The sequence below is a fragment of the Scyliorhinus torazame genome, chromosome 11 (assembly GCF_047496885.1).
Source record: "Scyliorhinus torazame isolate Kashiwa2021f chromosome 11, sScyTor2.1, whole genome shotgun sequence".
Classification (NCBI taxonomy): domain Eukaryota; kingdom Metazoa; phylum Chordata; class Chondrichthyes; order Carcharhiniformes; family Scyliorhinidae; genus Scyliorhinus; species Scyliorhinus torazame.
Window position 1 is genome coordinate 176,542,770 of NC_092717.1, and position 24,311 is coordinate 176,567,080.

Genomic DNA, 24,311 nt, shown 5'->3' on the forward strand with positions numbered 1-24,311 from the left:
GTGGTTTGCTGGGCTCCCTGAGCACCTAACACACCTGCCCTCACCCCCAAAGAACCGGCTCATCCTTGTCCCGGTCATGTGTGCCCTGTGCAGCACCTTAAACTGTATGAGGCTGAGCCTCGCGCACGAAGAGGAAGAGTTCACCCTCCCAAGGGCATCTGCCCACGTCCTCTCCTCGATCTTCTCCCCCAACTCCTCCTCCCTCTTACCTTTCAACTCCACCACCGAGGCCGCCTCCTCCTCCTGCATCACCTGGTAAGTTGCCGGGATCTTCCCCTCTCCAACCCAACCCCCGAGAGCACCCTGTCCTGTACTGTGCGTGGCAGGAGCCACGGAAATTCCACCACTTGCCGCCTGGCAAAACACCCTTATCTGTAAATACCTAAAGGTGTTCCCCGGGGAGAGCCCGTTCTTCTCCTCCAGCTCACCCAGGCTTGCGAACTTCCCATCCCCCAATCTTCTGAATCCTGCCCTGTGCCACCCCGAAAACCCTCCATCTATTCTCCCTGGGACAAACCGGTGGTTCTCCCGTATTGGGGTCCAGACCGAGGCCCCCAGATTTTGAGGGTAGCCGCCACCACCGGGCTTGTGGTATACCTCCTTGGAGGGAGCGGCAGCGGCGCCGTTGCCAACGCCTCCAAACTTGTACCCTCACAAGGCGCCATCTCCAGCCTCTTCCATGCAGCCCCCTCCCCCTCCATCACCCACTTGCGCACCATCGCCGCATTGGCGGCCCAGTAGTACCCACAGAGGTTGGGCAGTGCCAGCCCCTCCCCATCCCTACTCCACTCCAGAAACACCCTTCTCACCCTTGGAGTCCCTAGCGCCCACACAAACCCCGTTATGCTCCTGTTGACCCGCCTAAAGAAGGCCTTCGGGATAAGAATGGGGAGGCACTGGAACAGGAACAAGAACCTTGGGAGCACAGTCATATTAACTGACTGCACCCTACCCGCCAGGGACAGCGGCAACGTGTCCCACCTCTTAAACTCCACCTCCTTTTGCTCCACTAGTCTTGTGAAATTAAGTCTATGCAGGGCCCCCCAGCTCCTGCCCACCTGGACCCCCAAATACCTGAAGCTCCTCTCTGCCCTTTTTAGTGGGAGCTCGCCAATCCCACTTTCCTGGTCCCTTGGGTGAACCACGAACAACTCCCCATGTTGAGCTTGTACCCTGAGAAATCCCCGAACTCCCTGAGGATCCGCATTACATCCAGCATTCCCCCCACCGGGTCCGCCACATATAGCAGCAAGTCGTCCGCATAGAGCGGCACCCTATGCTCCTCCCCACCCCGCACCAAGTCCCTCAGTGCCATAGCCAGGGGTTCAATCGCCAGTGCGAAGAGCAGGGGGGACGGGGGGACCCCTGCCTCGTCCTTCGATGCAACCAAAAGTACTCCGACCTCCTCTTGTTCGTGGCCACACTCGCCATCGGGACCTCGTACAACAGCCTAACCCACCTGACAAACACATCCCCAAACCCGAACCTCTTCAGCACCTCCCACAAGTGCCCCCACACTACCTGATCGAAGGCCTTCTCAGCATCCATCGCCACCACTATCTCCGCCTCCCCCTCCCTCGCCAGCATCATAACGTTCAGGAGCCTCCGCACATTCGCGTTCAACTGCCTCCCCTTCACGAACCCCGTCTGGTCTTCGTGGATCACCTGCGGCACACAATCCTCAATTCTCGTGGCTAAGACCTTCGCCAGCACCTTGGCATCTACGTTTAACAACAAAATCGGCCTGTAAGACCCACACTGCACGCGATCCTTGACCACATCCGCCTTCAGCCCCTTCAGGTGCGAGAACACCCGGGCCCGCCTGACCGGCCCGTTCAGTCCCCTTACATTCCAGGTTATCAGCCGGATCAGGGGGCTACCCGCCCCCCTCCCCCGCCGACTAGCCATAACCCCTCCTCAGCCAGCCACGCGCCCGCCACACCCGGCCCGTTCCACACGTCGGCAGACCCCCGTCCCAACCCCCTCTACTCGCTCCAGCTCCCCCTTGACCATACCAGCAGCAACCCGGTCTCTCTCTCTCTCTCTCTCTCTCTCTCTCTTCCCCCCCCCCCAGCTAGGACCCCTCCTAGCTGCTTTGCTTCCCCCATTGCGCTTCCGCAAGTCAGCTGACTCCTGCTGACCCTGGCCACTCCCGCCTCTCCTTCGACTCCTCCCATTGTGGGACATACCCTTCTCCTCCATTACCCATCAGCAGGCTCTCCGCCTCCCCTTTCCATACCAAGCGCGGGAAACAACCCTCGCTTCCCCGCCCCCTCCAGCCTTCAGCACGGGAAGAAGCCTGCGCTTTCCACCTGCCCGGCCCCGCCACCTCTGACGCAGCTCCTTGTACAGGCCCAGCCCCCTCACCCGCGACTCGGGACTCCCCCTCCCCCGCGGGGCCTCATCACACTGCCGGCCATCCACCCCTGTTCCATTTGCTTACGTCCCTCCAAGAGCCCACCCGACAGACCCAACCAAAACAGTGCCCAACCCACCCTAACCACCCACACCGAACCAAAAAGAAACGAGCAAAGAACCCCCCCTCAAAATGTAACACACCAACAGCAATCCCCGACCCCCCATCCCGACCCTCAGTTTGTGTCCAGCTTCTCGGCCTGAACAAAGGCCCACGCCTCCTCCGGGGACTCAAAATAATGGTGCCGGTCCTTGAAGGTGACCCACAGTCGCGCCGGCTGCAGCATGCCAAACTTCACCCCCTTCCTGTGCAGCACCGCCTTTGCCTGGTTGTACCCGGCCCTCTTCTTCGCCACCTCCGCACCAGTCCTGATATATTTGAACCTCTGCGTTCTCCCACCTGCTGCTCCTCTCCTTCTTGGCCCACCTGAGCACACACTCCCGATGAAACCGCGCCAGCACTTCCCGCGGCGGCTCGTTAGCCTTGGGCCTCCTCGCCAACACTCTATGGGGCCCTTCCAGCTCCAGGGGCCCCTGGAGGGACCCCGCTCCCATCAGCGAGTTTAACATGGTGACCACATAGGCCCCCACGTCCAACCCCTCCAGCTCCTTCGGGAGGCCCAGGATCCGCAAATTCTTCAGCCTTGACCGATTCCCCATCTCCTCGAACCGTTCCTGCAATTTCTTGTGGAGTGCCTCATGCGCCTACACCTTTACCGCCAGGCCTAAGATCTCGTCGTCGTTGTCGGAGATCTTTTGTCGGACCTCGCGGATCGCCACCCCTGGGCCGTCTGAGTCTCCAGCAGCTTGTCGATAGAAGCCTTCGTCGGCTCCAGCAGGTCCGCTTTGAGCTCCCTGAAGCAGCACTGGATAACCTCCTGCTGCTCCTGCGCACACTGCATCCACGCTGCCTGGTCCCCGCCTGCCGCCATCTTGCTCTTCTTCCCTTGCACTTTCTTTGGGTTCACCACCACTTTTTTAGGCGCCCCACTCCTGGTCCAAGCTGTCGGGGGAATATTGCAATCTTCTTCCCACACCGGGAAATGTTGTAAAAATGCCGTTGGGGGCCCTGAAAAGAGCCCAAAAGTCCGTTCCAATAGGAGCTGCCGAACGTGCGACTTAGCCCTGCATACCCGCAACCGGACGTTGGTTGCTCATTTTAGACAGACAACGAGGATTTTTTTCTCTTGAGGGCAGAGAATCTGTGGAATTCTTTACCGCAGAGGGTTGTAGAGTTGAAGTCATTAACTATATCCAAGGCTGAGATAAGACAGATTTTTAATCAGTAGGTTATGGGCATAAGACATGAAAGTGGAGTTGAAGATTATCACAACAGATCAGTCATGATGTCATTGAATGGTAGAGGAGACTCGATGAGCCGAAAGGCCTACTTCTGCACTGTAAATTCTATGATCTGATCTAGGTTGGGCCTAAACGCACTGGAGTTTGGAAGAATAAGAGGCGATCTTATTGAAACATTTCAGATACAGAAGGGATTGATAGGGTGGATACTGAGAGGATGTTTCCTCTTGAGGGAAACAAAACCTAGGAACACAGTTCAAGTAGGAGATAAAGAGAATATTTTCTCTAACGTCCGTTCTCTTCCCCAGAAAGCAGTGGAGACTGGGTAATTGAATTTATTCAGGGTGGAGTTGGATAGATTGTTGATAGACCAGGGTGTTGATCGTTATGGGGTTGCAGGGGACAGACAGGAAAGTGGAGTTGAGACCACAATCAGATCAGCCATGATCTTATCAAATGGCGGAACAGTTTTGAAGGTCGGAGTGGTCTACTCTACACCGAAGTCCTATGTTCTTATGCAATGAAGATGCTTCATAGGAGTGTTATCAAACAAAATTTGGCAGCGAGCCATGTAAAGAAATATTAGGACACATGACCAAAAGCTCAGACAAAGAGGTAAGTTTTAAGGAACATTTTAAAGAAGATAATGAAAAAAAAGAGATGGAGAGGTTCAGGGAGGAAATTGCAGTGCTTAGGACTTTGTCAGCTGAAGGCACAGCCACCACAGGTGGAGTGATTAAAACCTGGAATGCTCGAGGTTAAATTCAAGGGTCACAATATTTTAAGATGTTGTAGGACTGCGGTGGATTACAAAGATAGGGAAGTGTGAGTCATGAAAGGATTTGAAAACCAGGATAAGAATTTAAAGACCAAAGTGTTGCTTAACGGTGAGCCAATTTAGGCAGCAGGTTGGCGCAGTGGTTAGCACTGCTGCCTCATGGTGCCGAGGTCCCAGGTTCGATCCCGGCTCCGGGTCACTGTCCGTGTGGAGTTTACACATTCTCCCCGTGTTTGCGTGGGTTTCACCCCCACAACCCAAAGATGTGCAGGGTAGGTGGATTAGCCATGCTAAATTGTCCCTTAATTGGAAAAAAATAATAGGGTACTCTAAATTTATAAAGAAAAACGATGAGCCAATTTAGTTTTATGAAGAGTGGGTGAAGAGTGAATGAGGTTTGGTGCAAGGTACGATACACACAGGAGAATATTTTGGATGGTCCCTTGAGTTTATGGTGATGGGTTGAGGGGGTGAATTGCAGAGAACAAGGGAGACTAACTAGGGTTGAATAGTTGGAATAGTCAAGTCTCAGGATAGCAAAGGCATAGATGAGGATGGCAGCAACAGATGAGTGGAGGCAGGGATGGAGTTGGAAAAAGCCATATGAATATTTTGGTTTAAATATCAATAAAATATTTTAATTTTTTTCCTTTCAACAGGTAGCAATTTTGTGTCAATTTCTCAGGGAGGTGGATTATATGACTGCCTTCAAGGCTTTACAGGAGCAAAACAGGTAAAATAGCCCTAACTGCAATCATATTTATGTTCTTATCACTTGTTATCAGTGAATACGCCCAATCAAAATTGATGGGTCAGTATCATGATAAATGCTTTGAAGGTTAAAGTGACCTTTCCTTTGAATATTGTACGTGGGATTGCTGCTTTGCACTTTAATCTTCAGCTGTTCCACATCTGAGGCTTATTTAGAAGATTACTGATTGTCAGCCATTAGGATTCACTGTATGACATGAGTTTGTAGATGGTGTCGTGTGAACAGGATTCTTCAAACTTTTTTTTCCCATTGGACAACTAAGCTTGTTGACCAGTATGTGGAAGATAGGGTCATTTGAAAATAAACGTTAAAAAAAAAATTTAATTAAAGATTTTTCATAGATAAACATGATCTGAAATTCAACACAGCCCAGAAAACAAACCATACATGGTACATTTGTCGTGCTAATAACACAGAAAAACCCACACTAAACCACGTTTATAAACCCCCACCCCCCGCAAACAATAAGATTCACCCCAGCAGAGAGGGCTGTGGTGCTACGGGAAAAGTAGGGCAAGCGCCACGAACCAAGTCGAGTAACTGAAGGTGTTGGAACAGGTATGCCCCTGATAATTGAAATGTTGTCAAATTCCTCTCAGCTGCCAAACTGTCCCTCCATAAACAGGTTCCTAAAACACTCTCTCCCCTTCCTTTCCCAAACCTTAATATTCGCAGCCAAACCCAATAGTGCAAACACATGGTTAGCACACATAGGGGTCAACAATGGCATGGCGTACAGTTTGTTATGTTGCTTGAACAGCCTCCATATCTTCAGAGTAGATATTACCACCGGGTTCGAGGTATACTTCATTGGGGAGAACGGGAGTGACACTGTCACCAGAGCCCAAAAGCTCGGCCCGTTACATGAACTTGCCTCCATTCTCCCACCATATGGTATCCGACACCCTATACCAACCGAGCATCCTCTCCACAATGGCCACCCAATAATACAGGAGAATGTTAGGTAACGCCAAGCCCCCAGACTTGCGATGCCTCTGAAGGTAAACCCTACGAATTCTTTGTGCCTTACCCATACATATGAAAGAATTCACTAACTTGTTCACCCTTGCAAAGAATGATTTGGCCAGGGAAGCAGTGAAACAGAAATAAGAACCATGGCAGAATATTCATTTTGATCATTAGCACTCTACCCACTAGAGACATTGGAAGGCTATCCCATCTCTACAAATCAGATCTCACCCTACCTACCAGGCTTGTATAATTTAACTTATGAAGCCTAGGCCCATCATTTTTGTTTTTAAATTTAGAGTACCCAATTCATTTTTTCCAATTAAGGGCAATTTAGCGTGGCCAATCCACACATGCTGCACATCTTTGGGTTTCATAGATTCATAGAATTTACAGAGCAGAAGGAGGCCATTCGGCCCATCGAGTCTGCACCGGCTCTTGGAAAGAGCACCCTACCCAACCGCACACCTCCACCCTATCCCCATAACCCAGTAACCCCACCCAACACTAAGGGCAATTTTGGACACTAGGGGCAATTTATCAAGGCCAATCAACCTAACCTGCACATCTTTGGACTGTGGGAGGAAACCGGAGCACCCGGAGGAAACCCACGCACACACTGGGAGAACGTTCAGACTCCGCACAGACAGTGACCCAAGCCGGGAATCGAGCCTGGGACCCTGGAGCTGTGAAGCAATTGTGCTAATCACTATGCTACCGTGCTGCCTGGTTGTGGGGGCAAAACCCATGCAAACACGGGGAGAATATGCAAACTCCATATTGACAGTGACCCAGGGCCGGGATCGATCCTGGGACCTCGGTGACGTGAGGCAGCAGTGCTAACCACTGCACCACTGCGCTGCCCGTTCCTAGGCCAATCATGAGCCACCCAGATATCGGAAGCTGAAAATAAACTGTTAATAGGTATAAATCAAATCTTAATGTAAAAGTTATTTATATGGTTCATAACTTTGTGTTTTTATTTCTAATTTCAGTCATGATGCAATGGACTCCTACTATGACTACATCTGGGACATCACTATCTTGGAATATTTGACGCGTATCTTTTTATTATTGTCTTAGTGTCGTTGTATATGAAACTACTGTTCTCCATATCACTTGGAAGAACTGCTTAGAATCCAAATTAGTCCAATGTAAGAGTCAGAAATTGAATATGCCATTCTTTTACTTTTTAAAAAAAAAAATTATTAAAGGTTTTCATAAAATATCAATAACAAAACAGGGTTAAGTACAAAACACAGTCCAGAAAAACGACCCTCCCTGTATATAAATAATAAATTAACATTAACACCCCGACAAAACAAAAAAATAAAGTGACCCCCCCCCCCCCCCAAAAAAAACCTGCTGCTGCCATTGACCAATATCTACCGCTCTGTCTAAGAACGGTTGCCACCGCCTAAAGAACCCTTGTACCGACCCTCTCAAGGCGAATTTCACCCTCTCCAACTTAATAAACCCCGCCATATCGTTGATCCAGGGTTCCACGCTTGGGGGCCTCGCATCCTTCTACTGAAGAAGAATCCTTTGCCGGGCTACCAGAGACGCAAAGGCTAGAATTCCGGCCTCTTTCGCCTCCTGCACTCCCGGCTCCTCTGCCACCCCAAATATTGTGAGCCCCCAGCCCGGCTTGACCCTGGATCCCACCACCCTCGGCACCGCCCTTGCTATGCCCTTCCAAAATTTCCTCCAGCGCTGGACATGCCCAGAACATATGGGTGTGGTTTGCTGGGCTCCCTGAGCACCTAACACACCTGTCCTCACCCCCAAAAAACCGACTCATCCTTATCCCGGTCATGTGCAGCACCTTAAATTGTATGAGGTTGAGCCTCGCGCACAATGAGGAAGAGTTCACCCTCCCCAGGGCATCTGCCCACGTCCCTTCCTCAATTTCCTCCTCCCACTTACCTTTTACCCCCACCACCGTGGCCCCTCCACCACCGTGGCCCCTCCACCACCGAGGCCTCCTCCTCCTCCTGCATCACCTGGTAAGTTTCTGAGATCTTCCCCACTCTCTCCCCCCCCCCCCCCCCCCCCCCGAGAGCACCCTGTCCTGTACTGTGTGTGGCCGTAGCCGCGGGAATTCCACAATTCCACCACCTGCCGCCTGGCAAACGCCCTTGCCTGTAAGTATCTGAAGGTGTTCCCCGGGGCGGGGGGGGGGGGGGGGGGAAGCCAGTACTTCTCCTCCATCTCACCCAGGCTCGCGAACTTCCCGTCCACAAACAGGTCCCCCAGCTTTCGTATCCCTGCCCTGTGCCACCCCGAAAACCCTCCACCTGTTCTTCCTGGGGCGAACCGGTGGATCCCCCGTTATGGGGTCCCTGCCGAGGCCCCCACTTACCCCCTGTGCTGCCTCCACTGCCCCCAAATTTTGAGGGCAGCCACCACCACCGGGCTCGTGGTATACCTCCTTGGAGGGAGCACCCCCAGACTCGTACCCATACAAGACACCGTCTCCAGCCTCTTCCATGCAGCCCCCTCCTCCTCCATTACCCACTTGTGCACCATCGTCGCATTGGCGGCCCAGTAGTATCCACAGAGGTTGGGCAGCGCCAGCCCCCCCCCCTTATCTCCAGGAACACCCTCGGAGTCCCTCGCGCCCACACAAACCCCATTATACTCCTGTTAACCCGCCTGAAAAAAGCCTTCGGGATAAACACGGGGAGGCACTGGAACAGGAACAAAAACCTTGGGAGCAGCGTCATTTTGATTGACTGCACCCTACCCGCCAGGGACAGCGGCAACGCGTCCCACCTCTTGAACTCCTCCTCCATTTGCTCCACCAGCCTTGTAAAGTTAAGCCTATGCAGGGCCCCCCAGCTCCTGGCCACCTGGACTCCCAGATACCTGAAGCTCCTCTCCGCCTTTTTAGTGGGAGCTCGCCAATCCCCCTCTCCTGGTCCCCTGGATGAACTACGAACAGCTCGCTCTTCCCCATGTTGAGCTTGTACCCCGAGTTCCCTAAGAATCCTCATTACCTCCGGCATTCCTCCCACCGGGTCCACCACATACAGCAGCAGGTCGTCCACATAAAGTGACACCCCATGCTCCTCCCCACCTCGCACCAACCCCCTCCAGTTCCTTGACTCCCTCAGTGCCATAGCCAGGGGTTCAATCGCCAGTGCGAAGAGCAGGGGGGACCGGGGGGACCCCTGTCTCGTCCCTTGGTGCAACCGAAAGTACTCGGACCTCCTCCTGTTTGTGGCCACACTCGCCATCGGGACCTCATACAACAGCCTAACCCACCTGGCAAACCCCTCCCCAAACCCGAACCTCTTCAGCACCTCCCACAGGTACCCCCACTCTACCCTATCGAAGGCTTTCTCAGCGTCCATCGCCACCACTATCTCCGCCTCCCCCTCCCTCACCGGCATCATGATAACGTTCAAAAACCTCCGCACATTCGTGTTCAACTGCCTCCCCTTCACAAACCCCATCTGGTCTTCATGGATGATCTGCGGCACACAATCCTCAAGGCTAAGACCTTCACCAGTACATTTAGCAAGGAAATCGGTCTGTAAGACCCACACTGCACGGGATCCTTGTCCCGCTTCAGGATCAAGGAGATCAGTGCCGGGACATCGTCGGGGGCAAAGCCCCCCCCTCCCTTGCTTCATTGAAGGTCCTAACTAACAGCGGGCCCAACAGGTCCATATATTTTTTATGGAATTTGACCGGGAAACCGTCGGCCCCGGTGCCTTCCCCGCCATTCTTTTACTTTAACATACATGTGAAGTATCTATACAAATACATGTGTGCACGTGTCAAAATCTCTTGCAAATGCAAGTCCATATGATCTGATGAGAGAAGCAGAGGAGAGTGTAGAAAGTGGGGAGCTTAACTGCACATTGTTCTAAAGGAAGTGTTTAATTGTTGAATTTAATTACCTGTTCAATTAAGGGGCAATATTTAGCATGGCCAATCCACACATCCAGATGCTTTCTGAGTCACTAACAAATTCATCGCTTTACTTAATCTCATAGCATTACAAATGTTGGTTACTCATAGAATCCCTGCAGTGCAGAAGGAGGCCATTTGGCCCACCGAACCTGCACCAACCCTCTGAAGTTATACTACCCAGTAACCCCACCTAACCTTTTGGACACTAAGGGGCAATTTAGCATGAGCACCCCATCAACCTGTACCTCTTTGGACTGTGGGAGGAAACTGGAGCACCCAAAGGAAACCCAACGCAGACACGGGGAGAACGTACAAACTCCACGCAGTCACCCAAGACTGGAATTGAATCCAGATCCCTGGCATGTGAGACATCAGTGCTAACCACTGTGCCACCCTTAACGGTTTCGTCTTTTTAAATTTGATTAAGAAAATTTAAGTTAGTGAGACATAAAAGCAGTTTCTTGCCTGTAGTTTAATTTCTGAGCAATGTCTTGGACAGTTTTATTTTTGGCATGCAGTCACCGTCAAATGGAAATACAGCATCATGTGGGACATGGTCAACTCACCATTAATGTTCCCATTAGCTCAGTAAAGTTGCGGATTAGAGTTATTGCACTGGATGTTCTTCTGCTGTCAGCAGGCATTACATTTGAAGAAATAGTTTCAAAAATTTGTTGAAGAAAAGTGAGTTCAGGTTTATATAAGCTTTCAACTGTAAATTTCCACACTTGACCGCAAAATTAAGACATTGGGCTGAATTTAACAGAGGCAATGGGAATCTCACCCACTGGCTAGAGAGTCGGTGTGAGCCCGTTACCTCCCTTGGGGAAGGTCCGCAGAATAAAGTACTACTAAGGCGTTTAACTGGACTACATTGGGCCTTCTCCGGGCTCAGGGATCCATTGGGTCCTGCCCATGGTAAGTTTGTACTTAGACAATTGCCATGCAAACCTTACCTGCGAACATCAGGTGGGGGGTTTGGCATTTCTCCCAGATACATTTCCTTGGACCTCAGAAGTTACATCCCACTAAATATGTTCATTTTCTGTTTTATTCGGCACACTCAACTGAGTCAGATTGTTTGTTTTGGGTTCAAGTCCAAAGACAAACACACAATCTAGACCAACTCTTCAATGCAGTTGATGCCTGTGTACGGGGCATTAAACGGAGACCCTGTCTACCATCTTGGGGAAATATCGAAGATCCTACACTTTTTCAGTGTTCTGGATGACAATTATCCCTTAACCAACATCATTAAAATGTTGATCATCTGATCATTATCACGTAGCTGTTTGTGGGAGCTTGCTTTGTATAAATTGACTGCCACGTTTCCTTCATTTCAAAAGTACTTAATTGACTACAGATGTTAAAGTTGTGCTCCATAGCTACAGATCCTTCTCCTTTTTGATGCTGTTGGTAGAAATTTGGGCTAATTTCATTTATGTGCTTTAAGGGTGAGATAAGAATTTGCATGTGGCTACATCTCAACTTTTTATAATATGTATATTTAAAGTCTTTATATGTGATGTGTAAAAAATGCATCTGCTCCTGTATTATCAAGATGGTTAACTTAATCTAGTTACAGGTTGTTGCTCCAATTTTAGACAATATTGTAAACCTTCACAGGATTTTAAGCCACCTGGATGAGACATGCTGTATTGTTTACATTGAAGAACTGTTTCCTGATGTAGTAATTTATATTAATTGTTCCCATTGACTTTGAGGTTTCATACCATCCAGTGGAAAGTTGAATATGATTACTCGATCTTTCTTTGAATTTAAACTGTGCATAAAATGCTGAGAATTAAATGCTGAGAATTTGCTTCTACTGCAAATTGCAGTTTTCCACATGACTGTCTGACTCTCTTAGCTATTATTTCTTGATGAGTACACAACATTGGATGGCAGCAAAGAATTTACCTGGATGGGAAAGGAAGGTGACTGAAATGTGTATCTGCAAAGGCTTCTTTAAAATTGCATTTTCACAACTTTTTATCTTGAATTAGCAGCTACAAGTAAATTGAAGGAGTCATGGAGAGTAAAACAAGTTGGATATTTGTTTTTCTAAATTGACAGGCATACCTCTGGCCAAGTTGCAACTGCTGTTTAGTTTTGCCTTTTGCGATGAAAAAGCCATTCAATTTTGTTAAAATAGATATTAGATACCCATTTTGTACTCGTGTTTGCTTTTGCTGCTCGTGAATGATTATTGCAAGTTAACAGCCTGAAAACTAACTTTGCGTTTTGTATATTGATTTTCATTTCATGATGTTTATAACCATTTAATAGAAAATTTCCTTAACAATTTTCATAGATATCCATCACAAAAGAGGAGAAATTGACAAAAGGCAAATAGCAGTAAGTTGAAGCAGGACTAGTGTATGTTCGTATATAGGTTATTGGGGATTTAATGTTACGATCAGATCAGCCATGATCTTATTAAAAAGGTGGAGCAGGCTGGAAGGGCTGAATGGCCTTCTCCTTGTTTGTATTACATTTTTTCTGAATTGTCCACCCATCATAGATGTATAATTTAGCTTGCTAGGATCTATAGATGACATCCACAGGAAAAATATTATGCATTGTAGATAGGAATTACGCCATATAGTTTACCCTGAATCTCCTTGTTAGGCTATCCCTCCGCAAGTTTTCAAAATAAGAACCAGCTAGTTCATCCTTTCCTGATGGGTACAGCCTAGCAAAATGATTTTGCTTCCTCTCAAAACCTCTATATCCTCTTCCTTTAATTTAGGGACCAATACTGTACACCGCTCCAAATGTGAGCTAACCAAAATAGGAAACAAGTTTTAGTATAACTTATTCTTATGAATTCTATCGCTCTAGGAATAAATCCTAGTTTGGGTTGTTTTTGGTATGATTTTATGGATCTGCAACAGAACTTTATGTATTAGTACTCCAAGAACCCATTACTGTACCCCCATTTAGATTCTTATTTTCTAAGTAATTTGTGACCTTGTTTTCTTACTGCACGTTGGTACAGTGGTTAGCACTGCTGCCTCACAGCACCAGGGACCCAGTTTCACTTCTGGTCTTGGGTAACTGTGGAGTTTGCACTTTCTCCCCGTGTCTGCATGGGTTTCCACCCACAGTCCCGACGTGCAGGTTTGGTGGATTGGTCATGCTAAAATTGCTCCTTAGTATCCAAAGATATGTAGGTTAATTGGGGTTACAGGGATAAGGTGGGGAATCATAGAATTTACAGTGCAGGAGACCGTTCAGCCCATCAATTCTGTACCGGCTCTTGGAAAGAGCATCCTACTTAAGCCCACACTCCACCCTATCCCTGTAACCCAGCAACCCCATCTAACCTAAGGGCAATTTATCATGGCCAATCCATCTAACCTGCACATCTTTAGGGAGGAAACCAGAGCACCCGGAGGAAACCCACGCAGACACTGGGAGAACGTGCAGACTCTGCAGTGACCCAAGCGGGTTATGTACTCTATCTTCTACCACTCTGAATTGTTACTCTTTACCAACACATTCCGTTGAAAAATAATTTCATATGTGCAGTACCTTTAATTTATTTCACCAGGGACAGTGTACACAATATTTTCCACATACAACACAGCAGGAACATTTATTTTTCTTCCAGCCAGCTCCACTTTGTTACTTGACCCCTAACTGCATACTCAGAGCTTTTTTTGAATCCATTATGTGGAACCTTATTGTGGACTTTTGGAATTACCCTCGTCTGCTCTGTTACATCTTCATGTTATCAAGCAAGAGCATGGGAACCTGGGAAGGCGACAGTATGGTTAAAAAATTGGTTCCGTAACAGCAAATGGAACATTGTTTTTCAGGTTAAGTAATTTGTTCCCCGCAGATGTTTGGATCCATTATTCAGCTTCAGTTTTTACACGCAACCTACACTTGGGTGTAGGATTATAATCTTGCATGATACTACTATGTAGGTTGCCACGGTTTGTATATAATAGAGAATAGTTTTAGACTTCAGTAATACATAAACAAGATGGTGAAATAATAATAGCATGGCAGATGGAATTAAATGTAGAGAATTGTGAAATGATGCATTTTGGAAGATGTGCACAGTAAGACAGTATACCATAAGTGGCATGAGTTGAAAAAGTATAGATGAGCAGAAACCTTGTTGTCCATATCCACAATTCCTTTAAGGTTGGACGGTGAGTTAATAAGGTGGCTAAGAACACATATGGGTTACTTGAATTTATGGCAGAAATAGTAAAAAGTGGTCATCCTAGAAATCATAGATGTAAAATCAATTTTAAAAAATTTAGAGCAGAAACATTTCAGATCAGAAGAAACATGATTGCGTTCATAAATATTTTGTAGTTAACTATCCTGATATATGACCAACCAAAACTTCGTCTGGATCTAGTGTCATGGGTATTTTTGCTTTTCTACCTTTCTATCTTTAGGAAATATATTTTGAGTGGTAAGTAAAAAGTAACGTCACCATAGTAGTCCTAGATGACAATCGGCTGCTTTCCCTTTGGAGGGGGAGAGCTGACTGGTGGTGATTTAACCTGAGGATCACCACACCTCAGGTGAGGGGCCAGGTTTAGAAACCGGGACCTTCATGAATAACCTCAGCCGGTACGGGAATTGAACCCACGTTGTTGCTATCATTCTGCATCACAAACCAGCTGCACAGCCCCCAAATGAGTGGTGTGGGTTCTATAATCAGTTCCTAGTGGACAAGACTACACAAATTAAAACACATCAGTTACTGGAGGGTGGAAGGATGGCTGGCGGATGAAATTAACGTATCACCTCTCCAGTTGTGTTCTTGAGGTCATAGTTGAATCCTTATTTATCAATCAAAACTATCCCTCAAACATTCTGCCTTTTAGTATTTGTATTTCATACCTTAATAGAAATGAAAATCCAGACCTTTACTTCCCTCTCTCTCACACACACGTAACAGTATCTAAACTTCTGTATCTTCTATTGAAGGTTCAACTTATTTTGACATACAAAATGCTTTAAATGTACTGCAAGCTGAATGTGCCCTATAAATAAACCTCCATTGTGCAGAAGTAAAATGACAAAAGGCACATGTTTTGGAGGACAGTTCAGCAAGCGAGACTGAGTATTATTCATGGTGTTAAAGTTTGCTGCTATTTGGTATCATATCCTTACTTTTTTATTCTTTTCTTAAAAACAACTCTTCCCTAGATCAAAGCAATAGGCCAATCAGAGCTCAACTCAAGCAACCCTGAAGAGGTTTTACATCTTGCAGCACAGAAGAGGAAAAAGAAGTTCCTACAAGCCATGGCAAAACTTTACTTTTAACACACCATTATAGGTGCAATTGCTTGAAAACATCCATAGGTAATAAGTACAGATGATTTTCTATAATTTCTTACTATTTATGAATAATGCCATTAAAATATTTGGCTGGATTTTGTTTTGGCTGTCTTCATAGTATTTCTGTCTACAATGTAGATGTAAAAAAGTGAAAGAGTACATTTTCAAATTTTAAAAAATTGAATTTCACAGCACCTAGTATTTATTTCATAGTACTGGTCTTAACACATACATTTAAAGATATCCAACTGGAATTTAGCATACACTTTGAATGTTCATATCTTCTTTGACCATTGAAAAATATTGTATTTTTATAGTGGTGTTGGATAGCTATGCATCAATAGCTATGTAATTTTCTGTACATTTTTACAATGCTATTTACAATAATACATTAAATTCATGTTAAGTTTCTCTTTGGCAGTGAATTTCTTTTTTCAGTTATGTAATTCAGCTGGGTGTGAAATGCTTATAGTTTATATACCAACTATTTAATATCTTAATGTACATGGTCCTATTTCAACATTGCAGTATTTACAAACTGGAGCCCAAACTAAGAACTCCACTCGCTCACTTATCTTCAAAGCAAATGTAAATTCTGAGGCTTCGCAGAGGAAGTCTCTCTCAGCAAGAAACTACTATCTCACTTGATCTGCATGGTTTGTGGTCCAGGCTTTAACCACCCTGAAAAAGGAAAACAGCACCAGTGTAGGACCAAATACCATAGCCCTGGATTTAAAAAAATAGAGTACAAACTATTCATTGTGTAGTTGTTAGAGTGCCAGCATGCATAAAAATTGTTCCAAGTTACTTGTGTAAGTAATGGAATGTGCTAGAAAACAGATTTAAAGATTTACCTATACTTACTAAGCATGTCATTCACAGTGATAGTTTAAGATTGTACGTAGAGATCCATCAGTAATTCTTCAACAATGTGCTGGCTGTTAAATATTGGGCGAGGAAAGGCAAATGAAAGCTAGTTTCAAGTTGTAGAATGTCTTCTCCCATTGTAAACTTAAACTTGAAAGTAAAGTATGTGGTCCCTCAACTGATTTCATCAATCTCACCAACAGCACACAATTTCACAGTTCTGTTCAGCTTTCTACCAAAATAAATTTAAACCCAAAAGGTCTACTTTATGATGAAATTGCTTCTTCGCTGGACTTCCAAACACACACAGAATTAACAGGCAAGCATGTTTCTTGTGAATAAAGTAATTATAATTAATTGGATTGCCATGTCACCTTTCTTGATGTGCAGACTGAACAATCTGTCCCACATCAATAGACCTCACTGGCTTTTGTTTATGTATATATTTCCCTTCCCCAAATAGTCCCAGCAGATTGGTCTCTTGGGCAGAAGTGAGTGTTGTTCTGGAGCAAGCTGCAAGCTTGCTCACTCTTTAAAACGAATTAAAAACATCAGATGATATACTGCTGTAGTTATTTTTTCTAAAATTAAACTTTGGTCTGCTCAAGTTTCCAGATGCCTCTTGTGGCAGTAATATGGCCCCTGCTCCCAGTAATCAATTCCACAGTTCTCTGGCATTTTTTTGTTCTTTCTCTTCCAGGAAATTCACCCATTCAGTATGTTGAACTAGACAATGGCTTTTCAGTGCTCTTAGGTGGAGTCAAGATCCCTCCTATGGACAGAGGGGATAGCCTTGCAGTACACTCTGTTTTCCTGATGTGTGCTTCTTCCTGGAAGGAAAAAAGTAGTCATAGGTTTTTAAATAAGCAATTTAATGAAAAATATGCAAAGAACACCTCAAATTACCATTTGACAGCCAGCAGATAGGATAATAGGTGGTAAAACAAGTCTTCACTAGAAATGTTTTTCAGCTGGATTTGCCAATATTTTATGATTTTGTATAAAATAAATTTAGAAAACGTTTTTTTCTCCCCCCCCCCCAATTAAGGGGAAATTTAGCATAGCCAGTTCACCTACCCTGCACATCTTTGGGTTATGGGAGTGAGACCCAATCCATCTCATTATTTGCAAACATCTTCAACATAAGGATGGTGTGATGGAGAACAACAAAGTATGTGTACTTCAGGTTTTTATGAGGCCCACTGCCTGTTATTACTATAGTTCAAGGTAGCAGCAGCAAAGTGCAATCCTACCTCTTTCAGTAATTGAATAATAGTTTGTTGCTTCTGTATTGTTCCTGTTATCCTGATTCTCTTAACTCACCATGTGGAGTTAGTAAGTTTGAGGCAGATGTGAAAATTGTTGGGGTGGTAAATAGTGAGGATAGCCTTAAATTACAGGGGGATATAGACAGGCTGGACTGATCAGTGGCAAATGGAATTTAACCCGGATAAAGTCGAAGCACTTGCGCAGGACAAACAAGGCAAGGGAATAACTGATAAACAGCTGGACCCTGGGAAGCACTGAGGATCAGAGGGACCTTGGTGTGCATGTACACTGGTGGCACAACAGGTGCATACAGTAGTTAACACTGTTGCCTACAGCACCAAGGACCCGGGTTCGCTCCCGGCCCCAGATCACTGTCAGCGTGGAGTTTGCACATTCTCCCCATGTCTGCATGTGTTTCACCCCCACAATTCAAAGATGTACAGGTTAGGGGGATTGGCAGCACTAATTTGCCCTGTAATTGGGGGGGGGGGGGGGGGGGGGGAGAAAAATAATTGGGTACTGAATTATTATATATATATATATATATTTTTTTTTTTAAAAGGCATTTGGTATACGTGCCTTTATCAGCCAAGGCATAGAGTTTAAGAGCAGGGAGGTTATGCTGGAACTGTATAAAACATTGGTTAATCCACATAAGAATGATTTAATAGCACTGGAAAGGGTGCAGAGGAGATTTACGAGAGCTGAGACTAGTTATGAAGAGAAATTGGATTGCTTTCCTTGGAGCAGAGGAGACTGAGGGAGAACAGGATTGAGATGAATAAAATTATGAGGCAGAGATAGAGAAGACGGGAAGAAACTTTTCCCCTTGGTGGAGGGATCAATGACCGGGGGCATAGCTTTAAGGTAAAGGGCAGGTTTTGAGGGGATGGGAGGGACCTTTTTACCCAGAGGGTGGTGGAGGTAGAGAACCTCATAACATTTAAGTATTTAGATGTACGCCTTGTTATTGCAAGTGCACAAGGCGATGGGCCAAATGCTGGAAAAATGGGATATTAGAATAGTTAGGTGGTTGTTTTTGACTGGCACAAACATGCTGGGCGAAGGTCCTTTTCTGTGGTGTATGACCGTGTGAAACAAGACTATTACTGTTATTCAGCTTCCTTCTAATGGCTCTTTGGGTCGCAGGCATCTTCTGTATCTTCCATTTGCCTTTTCCAACCCAAAATACTCTTTGCTGCCTGGCATGCTGTAGGCATTGTATCAAACCACAAGGCTCTACCTGCTGTATTATTCAGATCAAAGTCTCAAGTTAGTAGATTGATATTTTGGAATGATTAGATCAAATCGGCTGAAGAGGATTGTGATCTTAGGCAAACCAAGGCAGAGTTGATCTGTTTCCTGTCTAGCCAGAAACCATCAGGAAAACTGACTCAACTCTTCCATAGGTGTCACTTCATTCAAAACTCTGCTGCCTATTCTTAACTCACACCACAGTTCCATCACTGGCATACATTAACTACTCATCGAACAACCATCCTCATGTTCCATAACCCCATCCCTACAATCTTCTAAGAATGCAGCAGTACTTCTCAAATTCTGGTCTCGTGTAACCCCAATTCCCTTCAAAACTGTTGCCATCAACCTCATCTTTTAGCTGTCTAGTATCCCCTTTTTAAACCTCCACTCTTAGATGCTACTATAATCTGCCTTCCTGTGATTTGATGTCAAATCATTCAAGGGTGCTGTCTGGAGTACAGCTTCATATGCATAAAATTAAATAGGAATGGAAGGGACAGAAAAACAAACATTACTACTGAACTAGTTCCTCAAGGCAAAAGAACAATGTTCCAAGTTAATATTTTTTAAATCCTCTCCACCTTAATAATGGATAAATTGAAGTTAAAATAACTCACCAGCAAATCTAAGTACTTCGTATGTGTCTGAATGTTATGCCTGTCTTCATCAGCCACTTGCTTGAAATTTCTTAACTTTAATGGATTACCTTCTCTCAGTGTCTTAGCAAAAGGTATCATCCAGTTAAAGCATGTGGAAATGCTCTCCCATCCCAGACCTAGAACCACAGCAAATCGTTCAGAACAGAACATTTAGAAGTACATAAAAATAACCAGTTTATTCATTTTCAATCAATATTGTGACTATGCAATTGCAAGTAAATTGTAGTTTTAAATGGATTTCACAATAAAAGATAAAAACAATACAACCTAAAAACAACTCGGATGCCAATATAAAAAACAAATACACCAAGGATTGCAGGAGCTAAAATGATTGACTCACTCTCCATAATTTCTTGAGTGCACTGAAATCAATGCTCCATACAATTTTTAAAAACAAGATAAGCTTTGTATTGTATCATTTCAAAATGTTAGATTGGCCATTATTTCTGAATTAAGTTCAGACAACATAAAAATAAATGAAATGAAAATCACTTGTCACAAGTAGGCTTCAAATGAAGTTACTGTGCAAAGCCCCTAGTCACCACTTTCTGGCACCTGTTCGGGGAGGCTGGTACAGGAATTGAACCATGCTGCTGGCCTGCCTTGGTCTGCTTTCAAAGCCAGCGATTTAGCCCTGTGCTAAACCAGCCCCTTCAAATGCCAAATGCAATTAAGATCCACTGATTCGAGGAGGGAGCATTTGCAGTACATGCCATTTCAACAATTGGCCTGCTAAATATACCATGTTGCGCTCATTTCAAAACAACTCCTGTGCACATCAGACCAGTGTTTAGCAAAGGAGTATCTTTGATAAACACGCTGGCAACATTTTAGCTATTTCAGAAATAGTAGATTTCTGACTAACAGAATATGCTACACAAAATGTTCTCTGGCACTTTTCCATGTCCAGAAGTGGTGTGCCACTATTATAAGAATATGTTTCTCTTCTGTTCCAATCATATGTCTCAACTAATCTTGCAACCACCCATGTTACGCTTTCCACTAGGTGAGGGCATCAAACTCAAGGGGTGCGATTCTCCATTCCTGAGACCAAGTGTTGATGCCAGGGCAGAATCTGTAGATTTTGGGGCAGCACAGTGGTGCAATGGGTTAGCCCTGCAGCCTCACGGCGCTGAGGTCCCAGGTTCAATCCCGGCTCTGGGTCACTTGTCAGTGTGGAGTTTGCACATTCTCCCCGTGTTTACATGGGTTTCACTCCCACAACCCAAAAGATGTGCAGGCCAGGTGGATTGGCCATGCTAAATTGCCCCTTAATTGGAAAAAATGAAGTGGGTACTCTAAATTATTTTTTAAAATTAGTGGATTTTCACAACAACAAAACTGGCGCTGAACCTATTTGGCGACTGGAGCGACTAGCACCAGTGCCACGTGGAACACAATCTATTCCAATGAAATTCAGTGCAGGATTCGCCAGGTCTCTGATTGACACTCAGGAGGCTGTCAAGCTGCAGCCGAATATACACATTACAATCCACACACACACACACACTCATCCCAGCCAACAAGATGGCACTGGTTGTGCTGGAGTGTGCCATACAGCTGATGGGTCAGCGGGGGGGGGGGACACCTATCCGATCCGTAGCCCTAAGTTCACAGTGGGCTGTCAGCAGCGTGCACAGCTGCATAGCTGCCTTGTCGGCTACGGCAATGATGTTCCATGCCAGTCCAACTCCTGGCCACCCCCCGCCCCGCTATTCCCCCCAGCCCTGGCAGAAGCCCCCAGCCAGCGGCACAACTGTTAACAATGTATGGCAATGTTGGACACTTTCCGTATCCCCACTTTCTCACTCGGCATCCACAACAACGGTTTCACGATTTTTAAAAGCACAAAGTGAACTATGCCGTCAGGAACTCGGCCCATCGGAGGCGGCTGCCCCGGAGAATACTGGATCGGGCCCGCTAATGACATGTACAGTAAACACCATTTGCGTGTGTTCCAGACCACATTGGCGCCACTGTCGAGATAACGGAGAATTGCGATTTTGGTGTCGGAACATATTCTCTGCACAATCACATTTCGGCGTCAGTCAACAGAGAATCCTGCCCCAGGAATTTATACGGTAGCATTGTGGATAACACAATTGCTTCACAGTTCCAGGGTCCCAGGTTCCATTCCGGCTTGGGTCACTGTGCGGAGTCTGCACATCCTCACAGTGTGTGCGTGGGTTTCCTCCGGGTGCTCCGGTTTCCTCTCACAGTCCAAAGCTGTGCAGGTTAGGTGGATTGGCCATGATAAATTGCCCTTAGTGTCCAAAATTTCCCTTAGTGTTGGGTGGGGTTACTGGGTTATGGGGATAGTGTGGAGGTGTTGACCTTGGGTAGGGTGCTCGTTCCAAGAGCCGGTGCAGACTCGATGGGCCAAATGGCCTACTTCTGCACTGTAAATTCTATGATGTGAGGGGACTACAGTGATGTATTGAATAAGACCACAAGAAAAGCAATTAGCAGTGGCAATCAGGAACAGATGACTACAGAAGGCAAGAGATGAATCATATTCACAAATATGACCAGTGTTCATAGGGATAAGCAAAAGCAGCCTGGTTGTGCTGAACAGCCCATTTGAATATCCATGTACTAAACTGCAATGGCCAGGAAATTGCATGGGAGCGTACAGAATAAAGATTGCTCTCTGAGCACCATGCTGCAAATCATTTCCAAAGCATCCTGTAAAGCTGTGTGATATATTTAGAGATGCTAACTGCAGCCACCTGTACAGTCTGCAAGATGGCTCCTACCACAACGCATCGTGGCACCTGGGCAGAGATACTAAGTACTTAGTTTCTCCTGCAAGTGTTCTGATTTTGATTAGATTTCTGTCATCAATGCACTGGAGTTTGGAGTATGTAGCAACTGGAAAATCTTGTAATAGGTCTCACTGCTTCTCACTATTGACCAGATTCAGACTCTCAGGCAGTAGCTGGAGGTTTGGAACAGGCATTGATAAAGCTGCTGGCTCAAAAACTACTTTTCCAAATCTTAGTGCCAGAGAAACAATTAAGTAATCTGCCACGATGCAGTTACTACTGCATACAGCAATAGGCTGGTTGCAAAAGGAGGAAATTTTAAAACGTTTGTCAAAAGAAATTGTTTCAAAAAGCACTGAGAAAGTAGTTGCTTATGCAACAGCAAAAATACAACACCTGGACAAATTGGATTGTGTTATTATGGTGGAATAAGAACTTGGACCAACTGGTAGCTTCCAAGGTATCGTAGGCAGTGACAATTTACAGGATTGGGTGAGGAAGGTAGAGTAAAAGTAATTCAGGAATCCCATTTTCTCTTTAAATGTCACTTAGCATCAGGTCGAAAGCAGACTTCCTTTTGCTGGGTTATAGAACTCCAAACCTGGAGTGCCACCTTCACCACTCCACTGACCTGGGCTCACAATACTGTGAATCCCCAACAGAAAGTACAGCAATTTTTCAATGACACCCATGAAAAAAGAACTTGCTTGACTATAACTCACGTTCATATTCCCAAGACATCTAAAGTGCATTTCTGAACTACAAGTCATTCACTTATTTATAGTAAGAAGTCTTACAACACCAGGATTCGCCCGAGGAAGGAGCCATGCTCCGAAAGCTAGTGTTTGAAACAAACCTGTTGGACTTTAACCTAGTGTTATAAGACTTCTTACTGTGCTCACCCCAGTCCAACGCCGGCATCTCCACATCATTGTTATTTATGAGGAAGAAAAATTACAAATAGGTTTGCACAAGATAGTCCCACATGCTTAATGGACAAGGTGCCTTTGTAGATTTTGGGATCGTGCCAGACCAGACCAACATTAGAAGGCAGGTTAGGGCCAGACCTCATGTACATGCCAAATACATCATCCAATGCATTGTGATTATTTACAGGACTATAACAGGTCCTTGTATTTAGAATATTGACTTTATTTATATTGCAATTATTGGAGTTGGGTGGAACCATTCTTTCACTTCAGGGAGCTGGGTCCCAATGTAGTTCAAAATGATAGGAAACAATATTGTGTCAAGCAAATAGATTTGGATAACTTTGATCCTAATTACACACACGTGATCTGTGAGGAACTGGAAAAGACTCACTGGTCTATTCAGCCCATCCTATACAATGTGGTGCTTTACAATGCATAACCCCTCATGCCTATCCCACCAAAAAAGCATGAAAGAAATAATATGAGACTTAACAACACAGGACAATTAGCGTGCATGGAATGAAGTTCCTGAACCCCTTAAGCGATTGAAACTAGTACATGAGACCACTCTGATCCGGATTAGTATTATACAGTACCTACCTTTAGTACAATGTCTACCCCAACCAAAACAAATAGAGCTCTCCATTCAAGAAATAGACATGGATCTACAGCTGCCTGTAATTTGGCCTCATTCATTCAGGCAGTACCTAGAATATTAGGTGTGCGAATGCAAGTGCTCTTCATATGCTCTGCTTGGAGCTATACACATTGAAACCTAAAATTGCACATACGCAATCAAATGTACATCTGAAGCAAGAACCTCCATACCTGAAGCTTTGAAAGTATCTTCTATAGATGTGTAGTAGCAAATAGCAGCAGCGGCCAGCACACCATACGAGAAACTCAAACTCTCTACATCAAGGATACATAAATCTAAAAGCTGCACAGAAAAAGTTCAAAAATAGATAATGAGCGATGATATTTGTACTTGTATCATTACAAAACCTGTGCTTTAAAACAGCAATTGGCAAAGTAGTGCATTTTGGCATCCTGGTTCTAAATTAACATGAACATTTTAAAAATGGACAG

At 45.4% G+C, this 24,311-nt stretch overlaps 2 protein-coding genes across 5 annotated transcripts in view; one reads left to right on the forward strand and one right to left on the reverse strand.

The window, feature by feature from the left end:
• ints8 (integrator complex subunit 8) overlaps positions 1–15,881 on the forward strand; it is a 173,299-nt gene extending 157,418 nt beyond the window's left edge. For all 4 annotated transcript variants that reach the window (XM_072468061.1, XM_072468062.1, XM_072468063.1 and 1 more), the window contains 4 exons: positions 5,155–5,228; positions 7,232–7,296; positions 12,472–12,515; positions 15,339–15,881. In XM_072468061.1, the coding sequence (XP_072324162.1) occupies positions 5,155–5,228; positions 7,232–7,296; positions 12,472–12,515; positions 15,339–15,455 (300 nt within the window). In that variant the 3' untranslated portion in view covers positions 15,456–15,881. The remainder of the gene's footprint in view (positions 1–5,154; positions 5,229–7,231; positions 7,297–12,471; positions 12,516–15,338) is intronic.
• Positions 15,650–24,311, reverse strand: part of ccne2 (cyclin E2) — a 40,323-nt gene continuing 31,661 nt past the window's right edge. The window contains exons 10-12 of the mRNA XM_072468067.1: positions 24,051–24,162; positions 19,484–19,641; positions 15,650–17,167 (exon numbers count right to left, since the gene is read on the reverse strand). Of these exons, the coding sequence (XP_072324168.1) occupies positions 17,051–17,167; positions 19,484–19,641; positions 24,051–24,162 (387 nt within the window). The 3' untranslated portion in view covers positions 15,650–17,050. The remainder of the gene's footprint in view (positions 17,168–19,483; positions 19,642–24,050; positions 24,163–24,311) is intronic.